This window comes from Acipenser ruthenus, chromosome 16 (assembly GCF_902713425.1).
Source record: "Acipenser ruthenus chromosome 16, fAciRut3.2 maternal haplotype, whole genome shotgun sequence".
In the NCBI taxonomy this organism is placed as follows: Eukaryota; Metazoa; Chordata; class Actinopteri; order Acipenseriformes; family Acipenseridae; genus Acipenser; species Acipenser ruthenus.
In genome coordinates this window covers 5,799,717-5,824,283 of record NC_081204.1, presented here as the reverse complement: position 1 = coordinate 5,824,283, position 24,567 = coordinate 5,799,717, and the positions used below count along the sequence as shown (strand labels likewise).

Genomic DNA, 24,567 nt, shown 5'->3' with positions numbered 1-24,567 from the left:
CACGTATATTATTCCCGGAAATAAAGTGCCAATCCGCGTTTGCACTCCTGTCTTGGCGGTAAAAGGCCGTTGTTTATCTATCCTGCTAGCCAACAAAACGTCAAAGCACAGTGTTGTTTCAGTGTATTCTTTGTTAACTGTCAATTACAGCAAGTGATGACAGCATTCTTAAATGCTGATAGGTTAATCGAGGTACAGCATTTTCCAACTAGTAAACAACATGGTGCTAATTACATGAATAATTCAACACAGTCTAAACCCCTCAAATTCTCTGTGAAACACTGATAAACTGTAATTACACTAAACTGCAACAATTCTAGTTAAGAGAAAATGCCTTGGCTTTTTTCTTTGTAGAAATAAAATATATTAAGGCGACCTAATACATTATTGATAAATGCATGTTTGTATGCATGTAAAATGTTCTTATAATACTGTGTTCAGTGGCTACTTCTAATCATGTTGAGTTTATTTATCGCGGAGGTGAGTAAAGAGTAGCCTATAAGAGAAAATGCATTCAACATAATGAGAGGAATTCACCAAACAATTATGAACAAATTGTGTTTTGGGTTAGGGAGTTCGCTCAATTTTAAAAGTGTAATAAATATATAATGAAATGTTACATACAGTGTGTACATGTATAATAACTAACAACTATAAAGACAAATAGCACTTGAAACGTATTTATTTACAATCGTCTACAATCGTACATACTAAAATACATACAAAAGTAGATAATAAAATAAATTTCAACCAAACCTATTGATGGCACCCCGGCCCATCCAAAAAAAAAAAAAAGGTATTTTTTTCTTTTTAACCAAAAAAAAATTGCTAAATGCATATTAAGAGTTGGATATAGTAAGTTGTGGCAAAATATCCCCCAAAATGACGGTAAATGACTAGTTTATTTTTTTAATCATTGTCGTCCAATTTTTACCCACATGCCAGATAATCGTAAAATAGGATTTTATATGTGAAGTGATCTAAATAAATGTACATTCTAGATGACAAAATGCATGATTTTAAATAAAGTTTGTGAATTATACACAAAATAGATATTCCCATTATTTTTTATTTCCATTTGGGCTGCTGCTTGCTGAGCCGTCTCCCGGTACTCTAGTAGTTTCCATAACAGCGAATTATGCTTCCATTCATTTTTCTTGACCTCGTTAACATGCATTTTGATTATCTTATCCCTTATCTAGTCGTTCAGACAGAAAGTGATGTACACGACCTGCGACAATTAAGCTTTTTAACGAGAAATGTGTCCATTAACTTCCTCATCGACTCAATTTCAAAGCACTAATGGATTGATTTTATTAACAAATTTCATTTGAAAATCACTTGCTACTAAAGCTGTCGTCACTGTACCGCGAGTTCGATACAATAACACTGTTTTTTGAAAATCTCTCCCAACAGGCAGTACATATCCCAGATGAACCTTTATCTTCCCCAGTTAAGCTCTTAATAGCCACTGCTCCAATATGAGAAACCTTGCTTGTCGCATAATATGTGAAACAGCTCTAGAAGTGTTTGCCCAACATGAGTAATCACACAAATGTGTGTTCACAAATGATCATGTTCATCCATGAATAACCAGATCAATATGACCCAAGAATAGCCAGTGGGTGTAAATCATGTCTGGGATTGTATTCTTGGTTAACAGAGTGCAGAACACACAACTGGTTTATTATCTATTAAGAAAAACTGTTTCTCAGTTATCATAATAATTACGAAAATCATTAAAAAAAAAATAAAAAAATCATGCAATTCTTGACTAAACTGCTTTGTCACTATTGATTACACGTATTGCAACAATATTGGAAATCTCTATTCTGAAGAAAGAAGTAATAACTGCTTATGACACAAATAAAATCATGGCAGAATAATAATTGGGAACAAAAGAATAAATTACACCCATAATCGGTATCACTGGAGCAGCGTCTGCTCAATATCCTGCCCTCCAGCTCCACTGTATAAATAAAACAAGCGAGCCCCATGGTAGGTATTGTCCCCTGGGCTCCCCGGCTGCCTGCTCAAAGGCTGTTAAATGCTGGCACCCCGCTGCAGCTAGTGACCTCAGAAATATTGATATGAATTTTAATTGTCAAGGTTCAAGTGGATCAAGTGGCTAGTTAGGCACGCAGGTACATGGTTTGGGCAATCAATCATCACTCCAAATTAATAATACAAAGCCTAGAGTACTGTACAAAAGAACTGTCAATGGAAGCGAACGTTTGTTTTAAAAATCAAATGGAGGAAATTTGGCTTTGAAGCTTTATGACTTCAATTAATTGCAATTAACTGAAGTCATCCATAACTCCAACGATAAATAATTATTTATTTATTTTTTAAATTTAGTTGTCGGTAATTAGTTTTTTGTTGTTTTCTCCACAATTTAATAGTGTCCAATTATTTTTGTTTCGCTCAGCTCACCGCTACCACCCCTGCGCTGACACGGGAGCAGAGAAGATGAACACACGCTGTCCTCCGAAGCGTGTGCCGTCAGCCGACCGCTTTTTTTCACTCTGCAGACTCACCATGCAGCCACCTCAGAGCTACAGCGTCGGAGGACATCGCAGCTCTGGGCAGCTTACAGGCAAGCCAGCAGGCGTCCGGCCAGACTACAGGGGTCGCTGGTGCGCGGTGAGCCGAGGACACCCTGGTCGACCTAACCCTCCCTCCCCCTGGATGGCGCTCAACCAATTGTGTGCCGCCCCCTGGGAGCTCCCGTCCTTGGTCGGCAAAGGAATAGCTTGGACTCGAACCGACGACATCCAGACTATAGGGCGCATCCTGCACTCTACGCGAATGCTTTTACTGAATGCGCCACTCGGGAGCCCCCAAATAGTTATTAATTATAATAACAGAAAAATAGAAATATCAGAAACCAAGCAGGCAACTGCACAGTACAAAACATACATTAAATCTCTGATCAGTAACTTCAGAATCAAGGTTGATACGATATCCAATTTAATGACAATTTCAGTCACTTAAGTCAACTGCTTCATGATGTTAAGATGTTAAGGCTGTAATGCAAGTTCCTCCAACTAGCAAAGGCGTGATAAAAGCAGCCTCATTAACAAGCTATGTGTCAGTGAATTTTACATTCAGAGGCTAATAAAAATGATGGGATGTTGACAGCCCATTAAAAACTTTGCATATATTTCCACACTGCTCTCTCCTATCCCAGTGTGTACACTTGTCACCAATTATTTCAAATGGAAGGAAGAGAGGACCAGGGAAAAGGCATTACACAATAAAAAATCTAGATGGATAGTCAATAATGACAATTTATCCAGGCAACAGCTGTTGTCTTTAACTAAAGCACACAACCATAAAACATTAGACGATCATTACTGTGGTGTATTTAAAGAAGCAGTATACCTTTCACTATTGACTGGATGGCACAAACAATGTAGAGCTAACAGTTGTCAGGGGTTCAGGAATAACCAGCCTAGGAGTGCGTTAACTAAACTACCTGGAAAACAATATATACTGCAAGCAAGGGCTTTTCTTCTTTTTATAATTGTTATTATTGAAAACCTCATATTTCTAGTATCTGTGGGTTATGGAACATGTATATTAATAAAAAAGAAGCCTAATTTCATCTATGCAGCACTATCTGAAGATGTTTTTATTTTACAGGTGCCACTTTTGCATTTATGCATCACACAAGACATGGGTCCCCACTTTAATATTTCACCCTTTAAACCGTTTAAATGCAACAAACTGTACTGTACCTTCCTGGAAATCAGCTGTCTATTCTACTCTTGTGTTTATTTAACCCATGTGAGCAAAATTATACAAAGTGAGGAGTGTTAAAGCTGTTGGACCATATCCACAATGTTTTATAATACTTCATTTTGATCAGATAGGACATTGTTCAGCTGATGTATATGCCACAAAAGTGAGGAAGTAAACTATAGTAAAAAAAAAAGTATCCAACTCGTTTCATATTGAACAAAAAAGTCACGTACAGCACATGTGTTTCCTTCTGCTATATAGTGCGGTATGTTGCTACAGTAATCTATCAGCCAATGTAGCCTGGAATTCCACATTCATTGTGACAACTGAGCACACACCTGTTTAAAGCTGAGGGGACTTCTCCGGCTTAAAAGCAGATCTTTAGGTATCTGTAGGGTTAAATACAAGTGTCACTCACCTGGAATAGGGATAATTGGGATGCTTTCATTGGGGACCACCCGGGGAGAGCTGCTATCTTCTACATAGAAATGAGCAGTTTGAAAACACTTTCTGTAGGGGGATGAGAAAGAAGGCAAGTTAACAGACGTGCTTCAGAAAAACAAGTCATTGCAACGAGAAAATATAATACAACTTTACAGACCCAATCCATTTATCTATCAATCAATCAAATAACTATTTCAATTATTTGTTTATTGCGATACCATGAGTTTAACTGCTCAGACAAGGTATGTTTTTCCCCCCATTTCTTTAAAAGGTCCTGTTTCAAAACATGTGCAAGTGCTGCCCATTCCTAAAAGGAAGCACAGAAATCGATCTTTAAAAACACAGAACGTGAGGAGATCTCATTTCTACATATACAGTGCATTTCGGCTGCTAGATATATTGCTTCAATCACGTTAACAAGATTAATCCTCGAGCTGCAAGTGGGAAGATTAGAATTGAAGATAAGCCTGCCTCTATCCACAAAGAGATAAAGAAAAGCGAATTACGGACACTGCAATAGAAAAAAATCAATAGGTAGGAATCTGAACGGCCCAAAGAGCTGCTCGAGACAGTGGCTGTGCCTGATGATCCGATAGCTCCCCAAGTTAAACAATCAAACACAGCATCCTTAGAAAATGACAAGTGGTCACCTCAGTGGTGGTGGTGGTTTTGTTATTTTTACCTGTACTTGATGCAAAGTAAAGAGCACAGGCTGGTCATCATAGAGAAGGCACTGAGCAGGAGAGAGCTGAGAGTTCCAAACAGCCTTTGCATGGTGCTGTTGACTGAGGCTGGACTCTCAAGCTCAGGCGTCACTGCTCATTGCTGATTTAATGACTTGCTTGGGGCCGGAACTGAATAGCTAATGAGCAGAGGCTCTGCTGGCCAATAGAGCTGCTGTCGCTCTCTACCTTGAGGAGGGGGGGGGCTTTCATGATCTACAGAGGCGCTATCTCATTTTCAATAGAATTACCACAACACAATAGTCCCCCTTCTCACCCAGACTACTCTTAATAAACTCCAGCACCTGCTCTTTCCTCCTGCCAGATTCTTGCCTTTTACTTTGTTCCCTGTGGTAAACATTTGCTAAACAATAATACATATGTGGGCTGAAACATCATATGTGGCTACATGAGAAAACAAATCTGTTATGTAACATATGTTGTCCTGTTTTTCCCTTGAATTGATCTAAGAAACAGTAGTTCCAAATATCACCACTGTTTAAATTAAAATGGAGCCATCCTTGGCATTTTACATACTACAAATATTTTAGAGATGTTGTTTTTGATACCTTCGCAAACAAATGGCCCAATACAAACCCTTTGAATATCGGTAAACGCTTACATATAAGACTCTTACAATGTTGTGTTGTCTTGCTTTAAAATAACAGCTACGGTATATAGTTTCAAAATGGCAAAGATGCTCAGAGTCTTGGCTAGTGGACTTTAAAACCGAGAAGGTAGCATATCCCATGTTTATGTTTAAAATAAATACATAAAAAAAACATTGTATTCCGTGGACGGGAGCTCCGAGGGGGCGGCGCTCAATTGGCCGAGCGTCGTCCGGGGGGAGGGAGGGTTAGGTCGGCCAGGGTGTCCTCGGCTCACCGTGCACCAGCGACCCCTGTAGTCTGGCCGGGCGCCTGCGGGCTTGCCTGTAAGCTGCCCAGAGCTGCGTTGTCCTCTCTGAGCTCTGTAGCTCTGAGGCGGCTGCACGGTGAGTTTGCAGTGTGTAAAAAAGTGGGCGGCTGAAGGCACACGCTTCGGAGGACAGCGTGTGTTCATCTTCGCCCCTCCCGAGTCAGCGCAGGGGTGGTAGTGGTGAGCTGAGCCTAAAAATAATTGAGCATTTCAAATTGGGGAGAAAATAATAAAAACTGATTGGCAACGACTAAATTAAAAAAAAAAAAAACCAAAAAACCCCCCCAAAAAACAAAAATAACATTGTATTGTCCATATCCCTTTCCTGCAGGTTTTATGCCAAATACTGAATCACATAAGGGTTCATTAACATTGCAATCAGCCAGTGGGTATCACCCCCACCGTTCTCCTGAAGCAAAAAAAGAGGAGTTTATTAGATCTTTTGGAAGGGCAATTGCCCTGGGGCAATAAAACTGTCTAGGGTCCCATCATACACCAGACAGTGGTTCAGTCACATATGGGCTCCTGGTAGAAAACAATGCAAATTGCCTTTGGGTTGGAATCATCTCAGAAATACAAAGCTGATTCCAAATGCCTATTTACTCCCTTGCTAATTAGGTTTTAAATAGAAACCTTATTAAAAGCACCCCTAATTAATGCCATACAATATTTCAAGAATAAAAACACATACACATCTCAGACAAAGGAAAGCATTGGAATTGTGAAAAGAAAAATGTATCACTGAGCCCATAATAAAACTTTTTTTTTTTCTCATTATTTCCTTATTCCTCTTTTGAAGCAAAAACAATGCAATACATTTATTCAAACAAACTATGGCAGTAGCATCAAATATTCCACATGAATAAAACTCACTGAGCTGTCAGATTAACAGATGAAATGAAACAGGGTCACAAACAGCTAACCCAAACTTCTGTCTGTTTGTAAGGAAGATTAACAGCTCTTCGGTAATTGAACTATTGTTTAAAGAAACCTCCTGCATAGCTTACAAAGATTACAGAAAGACACAGGTGTTCAGCGATGAAACTCAATTTTCAGTAGACCATCAATACAAATTATCATTAACCAAATATTGATTTAACCCAATCTAGTCCATCTCTAACACACGTCACTGTCTGCTCCCATATAAACACCACCACCTCCCTCCCACACAGGGCATTTAGTTGAATAATCCTATTTATTGAGGGTGCATGACTCAATAGGAAACTAAATTATCTCTTTTTGCAACTTTTTTTTTTTTTATTTAGTAGTCGCCAATTGAATTTTTACCCCATTTTTCTCTCAATTTGAAATGACCAATTGTATTATTTTAGGCTCAGCTCACCGCTACCACCCCCGCGCTGATTTGGGAGTGGCGAAGACTAACACACGCTGTCCTCCGAAACGTGTGCCGTCAGCCGACCGCTTTTTTTCACTCTGCAGGCCCGCCATGCAGCCACCTCAGAGCTACAGCGTCGTAGGACAACGCAGCTCTGAGCAGCTTACAGGCAAGACCGCAGGCGCCCACCACCAGTCTACAGGGGCTGCTGGCGTGCGGTGAGCTGAGGACACCCTGGCCGACCTAAGCCCTCCCCACCCAGGCGACGCTCGGCCAATTGTGCGCCGCCCCTTGGGAGCTCTCATCCACGGTCGGCAGTAGAATAGCCTGGACTTGAACCAGCGACCTCCAGGCTATAGGGCGCATCCTGCACTCCACGCAGAGCGCCTTTACTGGATGCACCACTAGGGAGCCCCCCCTTTTTGCAACTTTTAAAATAAATAAATAAAAAATATTGCATTATCCATTTTCGGGTACAAACAATGTTTTTTGTTGTGTTATTCAAGAATTAATTTTAGAACCATATATGTGTGTTGCAGTTGGTCTACAATTATAGGCTTCTATATACACACGCTGACATCACCGTATACTCATTTTAAATGACAGTCTTGCCTCCCTTAACTTAGACTTTCTTCTGAAAGCAAGCACATTACTATGATGTTACAGAAACTAATACTTACTTTTTTGCTTAAAATACTTACTCAGAAGAGTAGGAACCTAAATACTGTATTCACTATATTGAAGAGTGAATTAGCAATGGTACACAAGTGCATTCCACTAACAGGAGATCTTCATTTTGGGAGATTGCAGTTAGGAGAGGACACAGCTGGATTTATAATGACATAAAGGGATAAGGAAATTCATTTTCCACCCCAGTCGGCACACCGCTATTGTCTTTGTTGTACACGTGTAAGCCAGCCTTTGAAAGTATCAGGCAGCATGTTTCAAGAAGCCTTCAGTCACTAAAGAATTTCTCTTTTTTTTTTGCCTAATGAGCATGAGCTGGTCTGCTCATAAGCCCAAGCGGACATCTCAGAGCACAGCCAACAGCAGGGGGTCTGGCTACCATGGCAACGGACAACTCAAGTGAATTTTGATAGCCCCCCCGCCCCCCCCCCCCCCCCCGAGTAGCCATTTGGAAAACACTCAGATGAGTAAAAGCTGAAAAGGATTGATGGCATTAGCGAATATGTGACAGGGTGCCCACCGTACACAGCTGCACATCATTATGTCAAGAACTGAAGCAAAGCAAAAAAAACTACCGCCAGCTTGCAAAAAGAAAAACTTGGGAAGCACAGTACACAACTTAACTTTAAGAAACATTAAAGTACAACATATAACCCAGCACCTACTGCCATGTGTGTATTAATCCTGGCTTTACATTAATAGATCATGTTTACACTGATAACACTTTTCAAAGTATTTTAATTTCACAGGAATATATGTGTTATCTTCTGTTCCTCAAAGATACTAGTAAAATGGTAAATACAATGATTTGATGTTCATTTCTTTGAATTAGATTTTTTTTTCCTTGTAAAGATCCCCTAGAGTGGCACATAAAAAGATTAGGAAAAACAGACATCAAATAAAACCGACCCAACAAAGACACATGAATTTGACTTGACAAAAAAACATAAAAAAATAACCAACAGCTATCCATGTACCATATGCAGTATCAAACAGTGATTGTAAACAACATATTTTTAAAAGTAAAAAAATGTGTCTGACATTGGACTGTGGAACAGTGGTTGACTTATACAGAACCATAACTGATATAATTATTATAATACTTAAATATTATATAATTTGTGTGTGCGTGTGTGGGGGGGTCTCATTCTCTTTGTACACAAACACAAGTTTGACATTAAACCAGACAGTCAAGAAAATTGCTATTCATGCAGCAGGGCTAATGGCAGTTGACTCCTAGCTTTACTGTACTATATATATGTTTATGTTTTGCTTGCACTGAGAAGCTGGGTAAAAGATCATCTAATGAATGTCTATTTTTGTCAGTTACTGTACAGAAGGTACCAAAAGGTCACACTCCATGCATCATAAACGGGCTCCAGGTGCCAATTGCATTTTTAAGACATTTAGATAGTCAAGCACTTCTTTCAGACAAGGTATTTTTCAAATAAACTGTGTGAACAGCAAAAAAAAAAAAAAACTGTGATGGGAACAGATATGGCTCATATCTTCCATCATACAATTTTCATGTAGCACATTCTACATTTAATAAATACATACTAATAAATGTCCAGAAATGTGTTTTCATTAGATTCCACGCAGTTACAGTACACTGGATTTATCAAAAACAGGGAGGATCATAAAAACAAAACCGTAATTATCAATCTTCTCTAAATTTGCATTCTAACAAAAGGCTTTCAATACTAGTAAATGTCGTTCGTCCGTTCACAGGCTAGCTCATAAAACTGTATGATGGCACAAATGGACTTGATAATCCACATTCACAGTTTTATGTAGAACCATTGATAGTAATGGCAAAATAATGTGTCCCAAGGGAATCTCAACACAATTCTCCCTGCAGCTTCAGTGTCAAATGCACACCACACAGCTTTACTCTGGACTCATTTTTACTTTGGCGTAATTATTAGCTAGGTATAAGAAGACCATTATGAAATATGAAGAGAATGGCCTGTATTATGGTATATCCACGTTACTAAGAAAATGCTTTAACTCAATTTCCTACAGTATATCCAGCAGTAACTTCTATACAGGAACATACCGGTTGGCAGAATTCATTGTTTTGTTCAACTCTGCCTGAATGAAGCCAAGCTATTTAACTCTTTCAGCACCACGTCATTTCGAGCTAGAGTATCTGAACAGTTTCAGTATCTCCTGTAGAAAAAAGTCATACAGATATGATATACTGTGGTGGCATACGACTATAGCCCAGCTAACTCTGCTGTGTCGATAGATGTTATTGATAAGCAGAAAGTATTCACCACAAAGGATAACACAGTATAATGGGTTAGTGAATCTGAACGCTCATTTCCCTGTGGTGTGTTCCACCTGGATAGTATATTCAATTACTTATTATAACAACTGGATGGGCACGGTTTGATAAAACTGAGCAGACCAGTTCCTCAGAGGTCTTTAAACAATCACAAACCTGAACTCTCAAGAACTTGGGCTAATCAATGGCCATACAACATTTCATTACCATTATGCGACATCCATCGATCTATACAGAGAGAGCGTGCAAGACTTACCTCCAGTAAACCAGCACAGCCACAAGGAGAATGAGGCACACAAACGTGAGTGCAGAGACAACCACCAGCGGGATGATCCACTCCATCTTGTTCGAAGAATGCCCCGGGTTTCTCGCCATATTTGAGACGCTATTATTTTCTGTAGAATAAAAAAAGAACACAGTTAATACTATAAAAAACAGTAAGCAATATTCCAGACACAAGACAACACATCATTAAGAAGAATTTAAATGAACCGTGTGAATGGACCTTTTTTAAAGAACAAGAAAGAAAAGGGTAACCTTCACTGTCCAATATATTTGACATTGAGAAAATAGGCATGGGAAACATACCCTGGGCAGTAAAGGGTTAACGATGTTACAGCCCCTGATTTTGAAGTTAATATTCAAATCTAATTAAGAATTAAGATTAACAGAGATCGCTATGGAGGTTGTACAGGTGTTCTTTGTCTGTAGCTTTAACTAAGTAAAAAGACACCTTTACAAGTTAATAAAACATGAATTCATTCCTAAACATGCATGACCTTTAAGGTCTATTTGGACTATGTTATAACCAATGCTGGACAGGTGTCACCAACGTGTGATAAACAGCTAATTAATAAACTGCTACTGTTCTTGTAAAAAATAAACATTTCCAGAAACACCTACCATATTCAGACTTCCCTGTACAGTTCCAGGTTCCCATTCTTTTCCAGTGTTATCATATCTTACAAGAGTGTAAACAATGAAATCCAGAAAACCTGCATAATTGGCTTTTCACAGCTTGCAGCCAGAGCACGGATAATTGGGGTCTCAAGATTCCACACAACATGTGGGTTCCTACTAGAGCTTAATATTGTTAGCCTTTTGTGTCTGCGCAGCCTAAATTAGCTCTTAAACAGTACAAACACACACACACACACACACACACATACAAACACCACAGAAGCAAAAAGTCAGTAGCGTCTGTTTTCTTAGCCAGGGATCTAAAAATGGAGCAAGGATTCTGTGCTGCTGCAGCACAGATTTCTGCTCGACTCTCTCTGCGTTCTAAAAGTAGGCCAGGGCTCTGCTGATAAAGGTAATGGGCTTTAACAGGCAGGCCTAGCGAAGGTGCTAATCAGTGTATAGCAGGGGACTGAGCGTGTATGGAGTACAAAATCCACAACTGAACAGACGTGATGTTCCTGGCATTACACCAAGCAATGACAACAGAGACCAGTATAAATGCAGTCAAATTAGACACCAGCTAACTACACAGCATGTGGCAAGGGTTCCTTAATGTGTGTTTCATCCACATAGATATGGTTTTATTATAAATTATATTGCATCTATAAATGTACCATAATTGTCTCAAAAACACTACTACGACTAATACAAGCTCCTCAGTGAGCACTTATAAACTACTACTACTACTACTAATAATAATAATAATAATAATAATAATGTGCTATATCAACATAGGGTTAAACAACAAATTATAAGAAATATAATTACAATATAAAACATTCCACTAGTAATGTGTAATTTAATCTCTTGAATTTGCAATATTCTCTAATGATAAAACATAACATGTTTATAGATGTCCGTACACTAAAATTATGATTATTATAACTGTATGTAGAAAAACATTCAGCTATTTATATTATCTCAGTTTGCATCTACAATGAGTATTTTTTGGATTTATTATTTTTTTTTTTTAACAAAAACACAAAGATGGGTGTATAGAATTGGAGTTCAAGAGGTCACGTCTTTGACAGTCATCATGAGCAGGTGCAACAACTGAACCATCTCTCCTATACTGAGTGAATGATGACTCAACAGCTTGACTCGCTCCAGATTGGGTTGCAACCCAATTACACCAAGTTTAAAGTTGAAGAGGTAAAGCGCCCAGATGCATCTTGTCAAACTGTTCTTATAAAACGGACCAAAAGTGATTTCAGTTGTATAATGGGGAATGAGTCAATCACACTTCTAATTCTGGAACCAATATGCAATGCTATTTGGTCTGTATGTACTATGGCAACTGTACAATGTTGCACCCCCAGGGCACCAGCAAACATTGTCTGTAGTTATTATATAATCTTGCACAGTTACTGTATTGTGAAGTACAACAAAAAATGACTTTGTCACATTACTCATGTCACATGAGTTATGGAATACAGCTGTGTACAAAATTAAATGTTAAAGCCAATATCTCACATTTTTGGTGGAAATAAGACCCTCATTGCATAGCAGTTTGATCCATTCCTGGTTTTACTAGGAGTTTAATTAGAGAGATTGTTGCATACACACTAGCTAATCAAGCTTGTATTAAAACCTGGAATAGGTGAAACTGCTATGCAATAGGAGTCTTATTTCCATTTCTGTACATCATCGTGGCTAATAAGAAGTCAGAAGTCAATGTCAAGGTGGCACACACATCCTGGGAGGGAAGTTATTCTAACCTTGCAGACTTAAAACACAACAGCTGAATCTGTATACTGAACACAGGCCAAAAGAAAATCCAATGAAGCTCCAACATGCAGCACTTAGTTAAGTCTAATGATTAGGACGTAGACATACAGTGTCCTTTCTATTGAGTTAAAATCCAGGCACAGAACATTGACCTATATACATCTGTCTAAATAAGGAAGCATATGTGTTTTCGTATCCCCCATGGCTGCTCAGTATATATGATGAACACACTGTATCATACACTTTTTAATTCATAAGGAGAAGGATAAAATACAGTGGGGTCATGAAGCTACCTTTATTACTTTTACTGCACTGAATTTTAAAAGATTTTAAAGTATAATCTGTCTACGCACCAATACTGATGTGGTTGTTACTTCCTCTGCTACTTTTGCACTAGTGTTACTGAGTGTCCTTTTAGCTACTTACTGGACAGCTGCAGACGAGTTCAGAATTTGATAACCGACTGTATATTGCACATAACCTAAAAACGGATCAACTAGTCTTTTAAGCCATACTGAAATATCATGCACAATGCATCTAATTTTCAGAAACCCTAATGTAAATAATGATTGAACTTACACTCAGGATTACTTTAAATGAACACAGAGTAGTGTAACTAATTACAAGGGTTAAAGGGTACCCACTGCTGCAGTGTTTAGTATCATATCGGGGAGCCATCAAAAACCATATGGTGTTTGAAACCTGCCAGGAGAGCCAGACCACACAGCTGTCACAGAGAAAGCCTTTTCTATTCTCCCCAACCTAGCAGCCTTTTCACAGACCATTTGCTCTTTTCTAATATTATCCTTACCAGAAGACAATTTCCAACCACTATTGAAGAGTGAATAATGACAGTTTCTTAAAGATAAAGCTCCAATTAAATCAGTTTGCTTACTATTCGGAGTCGTTGACAGTTTTTTACTCCATTTTTTTTTTTATATCAAGGCCATTAATCTGTAGTCTACGATGTGCCTCTTCACTTTGAACACAAAAATTATTTAAACTAATTTGTAAAAAAAATAAAAATAAAAACACAACATATATGATATCCCTACATCAACAACCTTCCCAAGAATACTGACATTGTTCAGTCCCTTGTGGTATTATTTGTTGAAGAAAAGTTCTAATAATAGTTCTGTCTTAATTTCAGTTACTTCAAACTTTGCAACACTTCCACCACTTACAACAATTTGCTGCCCTCTGTTGTAATATTTAAAAACTACAGCCTACAGAGGGGGAAAAAACCACATTGGCTCTTGGGTCCCAATACAGTTAACTTTTAGCTGGAAAAATAGTTAATTAATGCAATAAACAAAAGCAAACAAGAAGTTTTTTTTTTTTAATTTATGCTTGATTAACATATATATTTCTTTAATTGGTAAAATATACTAATGAATATATAAATGGCTACTTGAGTCAATAATGGAAAGAAAAACATAAAAAAAGTGTGGCTTGTTTTATGATGTAAAAATATTAATTAACCAACATGCAAATAAATAAATAAAAATACAAAAAAATCCTCACCTTTATCAACCAGGACAAAAGTCTTTTTCTTTTCACCAATTTCTTCATCTGCGGTCATTGTTGGCCTTTTTGAAACCACACCTGGTGCTTTGTGTGTAAAAGTGGACAACATTTGGGTTGGAGTCACTGTCTCCGTATCAAAGGCTCTTTCTATCTCTTTAGCAGGCTCAACTTTAACTGTTGCCGTGGGGATAACGTTTTCCTCAGTTTTCGGGGTCTCGGATACTTCCTCCACTTGTTCTTTCTCTTTCGCAGTTGCAGTCGGAGAAGCAGTGGTGGTCACTTTGGTTTCGGTCTTGTTCTCCTGTGCCTCTGCAACCTCAGTCACCACCTTCTTTTCCTTCGCCTCATTCCCCTCTTCTCCCTCCTCTTCTCCCTCTTTCTCCCCCTCCTCACCTTCCCCTTTCCCATCTTTATCTCCTCCTTCGGCCCCCTCATTGTCTTTGGAGACTGTGGAATCCCCCTCTGAGCTGGGGGAGGATACAGCCTCAGTGGTGGGCACAATGGGCTTCACCACCTGTTTGGTGGTTGCAGAAGCAGCAGGGGGCAGACGGGTAGGCCAGGCTGAACTGGGAAAGGAAGAAATAACACCCCCGCTAAACCCAAGGCCAGCCAGTAATGTACTAGTCACCAAAGAGGCCACAGTTGCTTGACTCCCACTGGACGAAGGTCCAATTCCGGTTGCCATAGAAACAAATGAGAAAGGGAGGCCAGAGGAAGTCCAGGTAGAGGACCCAGAGCTTATGGGCGCCATGTCTGCTGAAGAGGCTGGGGAAGCAGTAGGCTTAAGTAGAGATAAAAAAGGGAAAATAGCAAAAAAAGGTTGTGATTTTTATGGACATTCATGGGCTCCTCAAATATTTTACATTTAGCAGAATATGAAACAGTCATAAATACTAAGAGTATTGGAATAGATGTTATGCTGTGCAATTCAATTTAGACCTAAATTAATTATACAGCAGTCAGCATGGATATTTTATGTGGCACTGTAAAGTACCTTCTAGCTCATGCAGTCCGATGTCAACGGTTTTGTCAACATAAGAAACGAAAGTATAAATTATCACTAATGTAATAACATACAAAAGAGGGTCAAACTCTTCACTGATTTTTAAAACATGCAGTGTTACCTTCTGCTCATGTATGTCAACTACTTCAAATAGGAAGTGAACTTACAGGTTTAAAAGCTGTTATAGTGCCATCTTCTGGCACCAAGTAGAAAAACCGGCACAAGTCATCCACTCACCATGCCTGTTTTCACAATTCTGGTTCCTTCAAATATCCTTGTAGTGTTGGCTGGAAAGAAACATTATTATTAATTTAACAGCAGAGAGACTTTTAGAATTACATTAAGTAATTTGGCTTAATAATAATAATAATAATAATAATAATAATAATAATAATAATAATAATAATAATAATAATAATAATTATTATTATTATCTCACACTGTATTGTAGTATACATTTAAAAACTTAAATAGAAACAGAAAGTACAAGAATTAGACCTATCTTGAAATGTTTTCTTAATGTTTCCCACAATATATACATTCCACCATCTTTAAGAATCTAATTTAAAATGCAATCTCTACTTCTCTCTTGTCCAGTAGATATAGGACTAAGCCTTCATAGTTGAAAGATGGTTTTGCTGGGAAATGTAATCCATGTGCTGGGAGGAGATAACCACAGCAGATTCATCATTTCAGAGCTTCAACAGCAATAGTAAAAGTTTGGAGAATTGAATATTACTCATTCCTGGGGACTTGTATAAGGAGCTACAAACACTAAAGTCTTGAGTATTTTAATTGTGTGTCTGCTTTGCCCATAGAGTGCAAAGGTTTGTGCTATGTGTTTATATTACATTTGCATGTATATCCATCTGATTTTAATTCACATCCTGTACCTGTGAATGTGACCATATTCTAGTATTACAGTACAGCACTGTCCTATTATTATTTTTTTTTAAATACAAAGCCCTAACAGAAGACACATTTGCATGCAGCTGGACTTCACCATCAGGCTTTGCCAATTAATTAAAAGGTCCATCACCACTCAGGTACATTTTGCAGTGAAGGGACTTAAAGAATCTACATACTAAACACTCTCAACAAACTTAACAGACTGGAAAGTGGCATTGCCTCCTGTTACTGAAGTCTGTCAGACAAACTCAAATAGCTTCATGTGTTTCCAAAACTCAGCAGGAGTAATTAATATGCACCGTTTGGGAGCAGGTGGCTTATAGATATGCCATTAAGGTTATTTTTTTTTTAAATATCTTGCATGTTCGCTGTGGAGAACTGTAAATGCACACAGCTATTTAACCCAATTCAGCTACCCAGCCTCAGATCGGAGTCATCAGTTTCACTTCTGAATTTAAAATAAATAATCATTAAAAAAAAACAAAAAAAACAAACAGCCTTGCTGGCAACCAACCTCCCCCCCCCCCCCCCCAGAACTAAAGCTAATCTTAACAGCTTACCACATCCGCAACAGACAACAAGCAAAATGCTAAATCAACCCGAGCTGAGCCACACTTTGTCTGTGATCAGAGGCTTTTAGTTCTTTTTTTTTCTTTTAGGAAGCTGGTAAAACTGAGGTCCAGTTTATATTTCTTGTACTACACCTAGGTAAGAGTTTCACTGTGTACTTAGTTCAGTCTCTGAGTAAAGCTTTCCAATATGTTGCAGTTTATATTACTTATGGCTGGATTCATGTTATTCACATGCAGTGTTGAATTGATCATGAATCGATAATGGAAGCAGAACAAAGTACTATTTTAGTTCACTGTAATGTACTACAAGTGCTGGAAATTGAAGATCCAGTGCTCACACTGCCGTTTACTCCACGTTGATTCAATTTTGTACACTACTTCCCCGGGTTTAAGCTGGACAGCGTGGCAGTTCTCCCGAACATTATCCTTAGAAAATCGATGTCAGATATCATAAATGTTGGCAAAAGGCGCTTGACTAATGTGGGTACTCATATTTTATTCCCATAATGGCAGTTTACCATAAAACAAAAAGTTTGATAGGTTGTCTATCGATTCTGAGAAAACTCAGTGCCTCCATTGAAATGTAAGGTGTCCAATTTCCAACCTTACGGGCTCTTTCCATTACTTAAAAATGTAGCATTTTATTGAAAACATCTGTACAGTTACTGTAACTACAGTATATACAGGTGAATAGGCTTTTTTTTAACCTAAAATATTTAAGCAATAAATATGTATGTAGAAGCAGCAGCACAGCTTTTGATTTTTTTCTAACATATGCTCACCACGAAACAGCATGGTCTGACTGAAGTCACTTCTCATGTCATTCTGGCACACTGCTTGGACCCTGAACAGGTAAAGAATGTCCGGAGAGACAGTGTTGATGACAGCCTCCTGCAAGTGAAAACAAAGAAAATACATCTGGGTAATAACGCAGTCTGTCACATGAACCTGGCTCCAGATTCTACGCTGCCCTAGAAGTGTGCTACTAAACCTCTCTTCTGTGATACAGGAACACTAAAAAAGGACACACTCATGTTAGATTGATGTCAAAGGTTATAATGTTCAACCATTCACAAGGAAGCCAGGACTATATACAACGGTTTCAAAGCATATCTGCAATCAGAAAACATTCAGTCCTACTCTGACACCATAAAGAATTGGAAAAAGTTACAAAAGAACAATCGTACACTTTACAGGGATCCTTTATATTACTGTACATTCAATGAGACTTGGGAAGCGGCTGTGTGGTTCAGTTTGAGATCTCCCTTTAAACAGACAGTACTGCTGGTAGATTGATGCCTCATTAAAAAAAAAAAAAAACTAGGTAAAATACAAAGCCCCTCCCTCCCCCTGCTGAGGCCAAAAACGACAGTCCTGAGAGTGTTTGCAACCACTTAAGGAATGTTTACTGCCAGCACTTAACAGCATGGGGGCTCAGGATCATTAACTGCTAAAACTTTATGGAAGGCATATGCATATCTTATCACATTCCTTAGAGATGGGGTTTCATTACAATGTTAAATGTATGAGGGGTGGCTATTATCATAATTTACTTTGAGAGAATCCATTCATCAGATGCCCTGCAGCCCAAGTAAATCTTACATTAAGTAATGGCATATGTTCTTTGTCCGCATCTCCGTCTCTGATTTATGCAAGTGCCACTCTGTTTAATTTTGGTAAGGATCTTTTTCAAGAATGGCTAGTTATTACAAGTGGGAGGCTGTAAAACACCGTGGTCTTGAGTGCTTTTGGATTGATTGAAAATAAATTGAAAATAAAAGTGCAAATGAAGTGAGGGGAAAAAAAGAAAGAAAAGAAGACATCTGCGGGAATGCAGGAAAGTGTGATTCTATTACTGATTGTGAGGATCCAGCATATGAAGAAAAGATGACAGTCACAAGGAATTGCATTCAACTCTAGAATCACAAACTTCATCAATTCTTAGGCCTCCTTTTAAATAACTTTACAGAAAGAAAAAACAACAACAACTCAAGGTGCTTAGATTCGATTTCCACCTTTCAAAATGTTTGATCATCTTATTCTTTAAGATTAAGATTTTCCCACTTGATACATAAAGCATATCTGGAATAAAACAAATAGAGTTTCATACCAACTTTCAAACTGAAATTAGCTAGGTCCACTCCACATTGTATTTAACCCTAAAAATAATCATTCATTCCTCACCAACAGACGTATATTGTATTGTGCAACCTCAACATCCAAGTGGCACAACTTCTATGTCTTTATACCACAGTTTGGAAACTACACATCCAGCACAATTCTGTAGGGAATGTGTGAAATACTGAGCTTAGATCATCCTGTTAGTGTGTAACAGATTGGATGGAAACGGTTAACTGTATCCAAGCTCCTTTTTGTAGCTGCATTGGATGCATTCTTAGCGATCCTTACCAGATCCTGGTCATTGTCCTTGGTGAAGGTTTGATCGTTTGGCTCATCATTCTTATTCCAGCTGTAGGAGATCATGAAGTTGATGATGGGAGGGTGGTAGACAGTTTCAGGTCTGTTCCAGCTTACTACTAATGCGGTTTTATTTAATGGCTGCACCTTCATATTGACTGGAGGAGTGCTGCATACTATACATGAAGAAAAAAAAAACAGCAATGTCTATTTAGTATGCATACAATTATACACCTACAAAGAATGAACGAATAATAAGCAAGATCAATGCTTAACCACATACAATGGACTGAACACGAACAACTACAAAAATGGAAACGTTTCAGAAAATATGGAAAGTTCTGAATGAGCACTTGACATAAGACCAGTGTTATAAATAAAAAAAATTTAAAAAAATGCAGCATACTCTGATTTACTATATTATCCCCATTGCGGTATCAGAAACATCAAAATACTGCATGAGTTAACATTCAAGCCCGGAGGGTCTTCGTTTGGCTTCCTTGCTGTGCAATTATGTATGCTGTAAACACGTCAAGTGTTTTAATACGAGGGACCACTAGATGACACTAGAATACAGAAAGAGGATTTGTCGAAGTTTCTCAATGCATCATGGTTCACTAAACATGGCCATTATCCAAGCTTCCCGTAATCTCAAAAGCAGAAGGTGTTTAATCATCGAGCATGCCGGTAAACTGAATAACATTGCTGAAAACTAAACTCTGCTTAATTCAGTAGGAAGCCGAGCTGAAATCCTCCCCTTTATATTATTGCTGTCTGTTTACCCTGCGTTGTTCACACACACACACCAAGGGAGGAAGTGCAGCTGACACGAATGTGTACATTATTCATCTTAACTGTTAACTGTTTCATCTAAACTAAAATGTGTCAGTTTCCCTTACGTTTTCCCCAAATGGGTTTGGTCTAGCTTGTCAACAAAGCCAGTCACTCCAGCCACGCAGTTCAGATATTGTTTTAGCACCTAGGTTCTGGTGAGGTGTTCATTTCAATCAGTGCACGTTGCAGTGATCACTATTTTTGTCCTGGTTTTAAAATGCATGAACCCCCAATTTTGAGGAATGATTCTCTTTTATACTATATTCTTTCTTTCTCTTTCTCCTTCTTTCTTTCTCTCTCTTTCTTTCAATGCAGTTGCGGTTCCTATGCAATTTAGACAGCAGTTTTCATTCTCATTTGTGTATTCTGGTAGCACACTGCAAATCCCAGATGGATTTCTTATCTGGAAGGGGAAAAAGAAAAGCCGATATGTACACCATTTTTAGATGTGAGCGATAGACTTTCCATTGCAATCCTGGCAGCCTGAAAAATGTCTGCGGCAGGTGGAGGCATTTTCTGTGATGAAATGCTAAATAATACCCTTCCATCCAGAATGCAGTCGGCTCACTCTGAAAGCTTTTCAGATTGATGGATGGGCAATGGCAAGTTTTATAAAACTAAACATACGGTATATTCATTTGCAAAATCTGCTATTTTCGCAATAGGTTCCAAAGCCCAGTGGTTGTGCTCGGGGGATAAAATGCGGTGGCACTGAGTAATAGAACCAGAAGAGTGTAATTTGGAATAAAAAAAATACACATGGAGCAGAGGGATCTGTAACCATTGAGTAATACTCAACAGACTCAAAGATCGAGTAAGAATTTGAAGAGCTGTAAATTAAAACAGAACAACAGTGTTAGATTAATGGTTGGAATTGCAATACAAGACGACGAGGTCGGGCTCGTGGGGAAACATAATGAGGGAGGCATCACCTGGAGAAGTCCCTTACCTCCCCTTCTGGCCGCTCGCTTGGAAACGCAACAAGATTAATATTAGTTACTGATCAAAAACAACACCAGCATGCAGATTAAATAAGGGAAATGCTTTATTCTCTGGAACAATACAGCACTAACTGTTCTTCTTAAAATCTTGCCAAAAGGCAGTCCAAAAAGAAGCTCAGTTTAGAAGTATGCCATCTCCTGTTTCCTCCCATTCTCATATGATGATTAAGATCCTATTCCAAGTTCAAAACACTGCGTTTCATTAACTTGGGTTTTTAAGCCTGACCCATTATGGTATAATCAACACAGACAACACCACAAAAGCAATTTCACAGTGGAGTTCCAATTTATCTTGGTCTATTTTTAGAGTTGATATTAATGATACACCCTCTCAGCTCAATTCCACCTCCCCACTTTATCAATGTAAAGAGGACTTTGGGTGTTCACAGCGTACAGTATCACACAATCAATTTTTCATGTCTAAATTAAACAAAGAACGTTTATTCAGCAGAATCATCATCTCATAAGCTTTTAATTTAGGAATATCGACTTATTTGACAGAAATATCAAGATGATTGTTTCAAAGGAGGCTGTGTGGTCCAGTGGTTAAAGAAATGGGCTTGTAACCAGGAGGTCCCCGGTTCAAATCCCACCTCAGCCACTGACTCATTGTGTGACCCTGAGCAAGTCACTTAACCTCCTTGTGCTCCGTCTTTCGGGTGAGATGTAGTTTTAAGTGACTCTGCAGCCGATGCATAGTTCACACACCCTAGTCTCTGTAAGTTGCCTTGGATAAAGGCGTCTGCTAAATAAACAAATAATAATGAATAATTTTAAACGTCCGACTGAAATTCTACTAAGCATATACCAACGCTCTATCGTGTAATGTATATTAAGATATTTTTTATTAGTTAGTGTATGGTGCCAGGAAAAATACACCAATCTAGAAATTTATAGAGAAGATGACAAAAACACAACTTTAAAATGTTAACACCAGTCAGTGTGGAAATAGGATATACAGGTGTGATGAGCCACACAGCAGAGCCGGATTTTATGATAATAAATATCCTGACCTTAACGCTAAACACCATTGTACTTCTGTGAGCAGCCATATGGCAATGCAGCTCTCTGTAGACCCATCATTATACTGCATGTTTTAAGCCTATTATTTCCTTACTCAATTCATAACTCAGTATTTAATTGACAAATGCACACAGACCCACACACTGTTCATATACACATTTTCAAGGGCATTTCACTGAATTTTTTTTTAAGGAAAAAAAAGAACATGGGTTTTATTTTGTAGGTCAGTCATGGATTTTGCACCCTTGCAGCATCAGTAGAGCTGGGGTCAGACTGTGCTTTTTAAACTCCAAAGAATGAGTAAAGAACACAACATTATCCAAGAGGGGTCATTGTTTTTCAAAATTATAGTGGCCTCGGAGCACACAAGAAAAACGCTGCAAAAAAGTAAAGGTTTGAAAAATGTAAGTGGATTAACTTTTAGTATGACCCCCCACAGGGCATCACAAATTCCTTAAAGAAAAGATGGATTACATAGGCCCTCTTTGACCACACTGAAATCAAGCAAGGCTTCTATTTGCACTGCCTTCATAACCATGGCTTTATAACCTTTATATCTATATCTATATAGATATTACAGTTTACACATGGTAGCTTGACACTAATATTCTTACTATGATTGTTAACAACCATAATAAACTAAACATACAGCATTTTTAGTTCATTTGAATTCGTATGTTAAAATGAATGTCATCGTTTATCATTTGACATTAGACGTAGCAATCATTTTTACTCCTGTGTGAAACCGGGTAGTGAGAGAAGTGTTGTCGGTACACTACACTACAAGGAAAGGCTTTATTACCAGAGGACTCTGGGAAAAAATCTGGCAGAATATTTTTCTGAAACTTCATCAGTGGAAATGTTATTCCTATCAACTTGTTTCCTCCTCTGTGTGGTGTCTATAGACCGCAAAACACTTAACTGTGGGTAAAACCAACATTGAATGGTACTTTTTCAAGAGGCAAATGCACAGAAAACCCAGTGTACCTTTTGAGGAGTCAGCTCCGTACGGATTCCCCAGGCTGTCGGTCATGTCTTGGATCCAAGCATCTCTGACGGCTGACTTGTAGACCACCCTGCCGTCCAGGCTCTGCAGCGGTCGGAAGTTGTTCCTCAAGTATTCCACTGATTTGACATGGTCCTGCTGTTCAGTGGTAAATATGGAATAAAATGCCTCCAGCTGCACCCAACAATCAGAGGGAAAAGAGAAAGAACATTCATTTAAAAAACAATGTGGTGAACATCCAGGAGGCTGATATGGATATAAAAATGGCAGGAAGTCCTGATGCCAATACTGATAGCCCATTCAGGATACTGGACTGCCCACTACAGGCTGTGCCAGTGAGCTTATCTGGCAACAATACTCATCCTGCTGCACACTGGGAAACACACAACTGGTGCCAAACTGATGTCAAGAGTTTGACATCTTCATTGCACAGAATGTTGAAATAACATGCATTACTTATTTCAAGTTGACTTTTTCAATATCCACCCCCACCCCCCCCCTCCCAGCCAAACTTCTATAGTATAGTTCAGTAAATTGTTTTTGCTTAGAAGGCCAAAAACAAATCCTGTAAAACTATTCCCAAAGTAAGCAGCATGAGCTAAAGCTATATACCGTGGCAGAGAAAAGGGTAATATCTGAAGCCTAGCTGTTCTTTTAATGTGTCTTTGGCTGTAGGAGAGGCGCAGGGCTGTATACAAATCAGGCTTTAATACAGTAAGTGGAAGGTTGCTGGTTTTCCATGTCTTAGTTGCCCTAGGAGACCAAACTAAAGAACTACTGATAAGGAGAAGCCTTTTTATAGGGTTTTGTGGGGTATTTCTAATAATTTGCTAAGCTTGCACAAAATATTAAATATGTATAAGGCATGTATACATAGTTTTATTATGAGATTTTAGTTTAAAAAAGCACATATTACAAAAATAATTTTAAAAAAATAAGAAAATGCAATGCATCTTTTATATTTTGTGCAGCATCTTGGTTCTCTTGCAATTTCAAACCTGCACTTATTTTTTAAAAGAACCAAGCAGCAAGTCCCCTCAACTGTGTAATGGTTTTCCTGGTCTTGAGCTTACATACAGTAAGTTTTTCGTCAGTCCTCAGTGAAGGGACAAGTGGCAGCTGAGCTAGCACAGTGTGCTCACTCGAGCTCTGCTCTTACTGCTGATCCTTCAGGGGACACAGGCATTGGAAAGATTAGAAGGTTCGACAGCTATGTGCCAAACCCTAGAAAAATAACAGTTGACAGAAATCATAAAGCGTTAACTCTATAGCAAAGAATGTGGGACTCAAAAAACTGCTTCCATTACACAGCAGCATATCAAACACTAGAGGTAAATCTTTGTATTTTGAACGTCTGTAAGTCCTTAGAGCAAAATAGATCTTTTGCTGTTTACATAAATAGACCTACATTTTTTTTTATTGGAACAACAATTTAGTCCTGC

The 24,567-nt window shown here is 38.5% G+C and overlaps 1 protein-coding gene across 2 annotated transcripts in view; it reads right to left on the bottom strand.

Annotated features, from left to right (window-relative positions):
* LOC117412375 (receptor-type tyrosine-protein phosphatase gamma-like) overlaps positions 1 to 24,567 on the bottom strand; it is a 177,807-nt gene that overhangs the window by 17,282 nt on the left and 135,958 nt on the right. The window contains exons 8-15 of one of the 2 annotated variants that reach the window (XM_058988559.1): positions 23,107 to 23,299; positions 19,253 to 19,437; positions 17,626 to 17,734; positions 15,600 to 15,649; positions 14,357 to 15,140; positions 10,398 to 10,536; positions 4,871 to 4,909; positions 4,163 to 4,254 (exon numbers count right to left, since the gene is read on the bottom strand). In XM_058988559.1, the coding sequence (XP_058844542.1) occupies positions 4,163 to 4,254; positions 4,871 to 4,909; positions 10,398 to 10,536; positions 14,357 to 15,140; positions 15,600 to 15,649; positions 17,626 to 17,734; positions 19,253 to 19,437; positions 23,107 to 23,299 (1,591 nt within the window). The remainder of the gene's footprint in view (positions 1 to 4,162; positions 4,255 to 4,870; positions 4,910 to 10,397; positions 10,537 to 14,356; positions 15,141 to 15,599; positions 15,650 to 17,625; positions 17,735 to 19,252; positions 19,438 to 23,106; positions 23,300 to 24,567) is intronic. The other variant, XM_058988558.1, reaches the window with a different exon arrangement.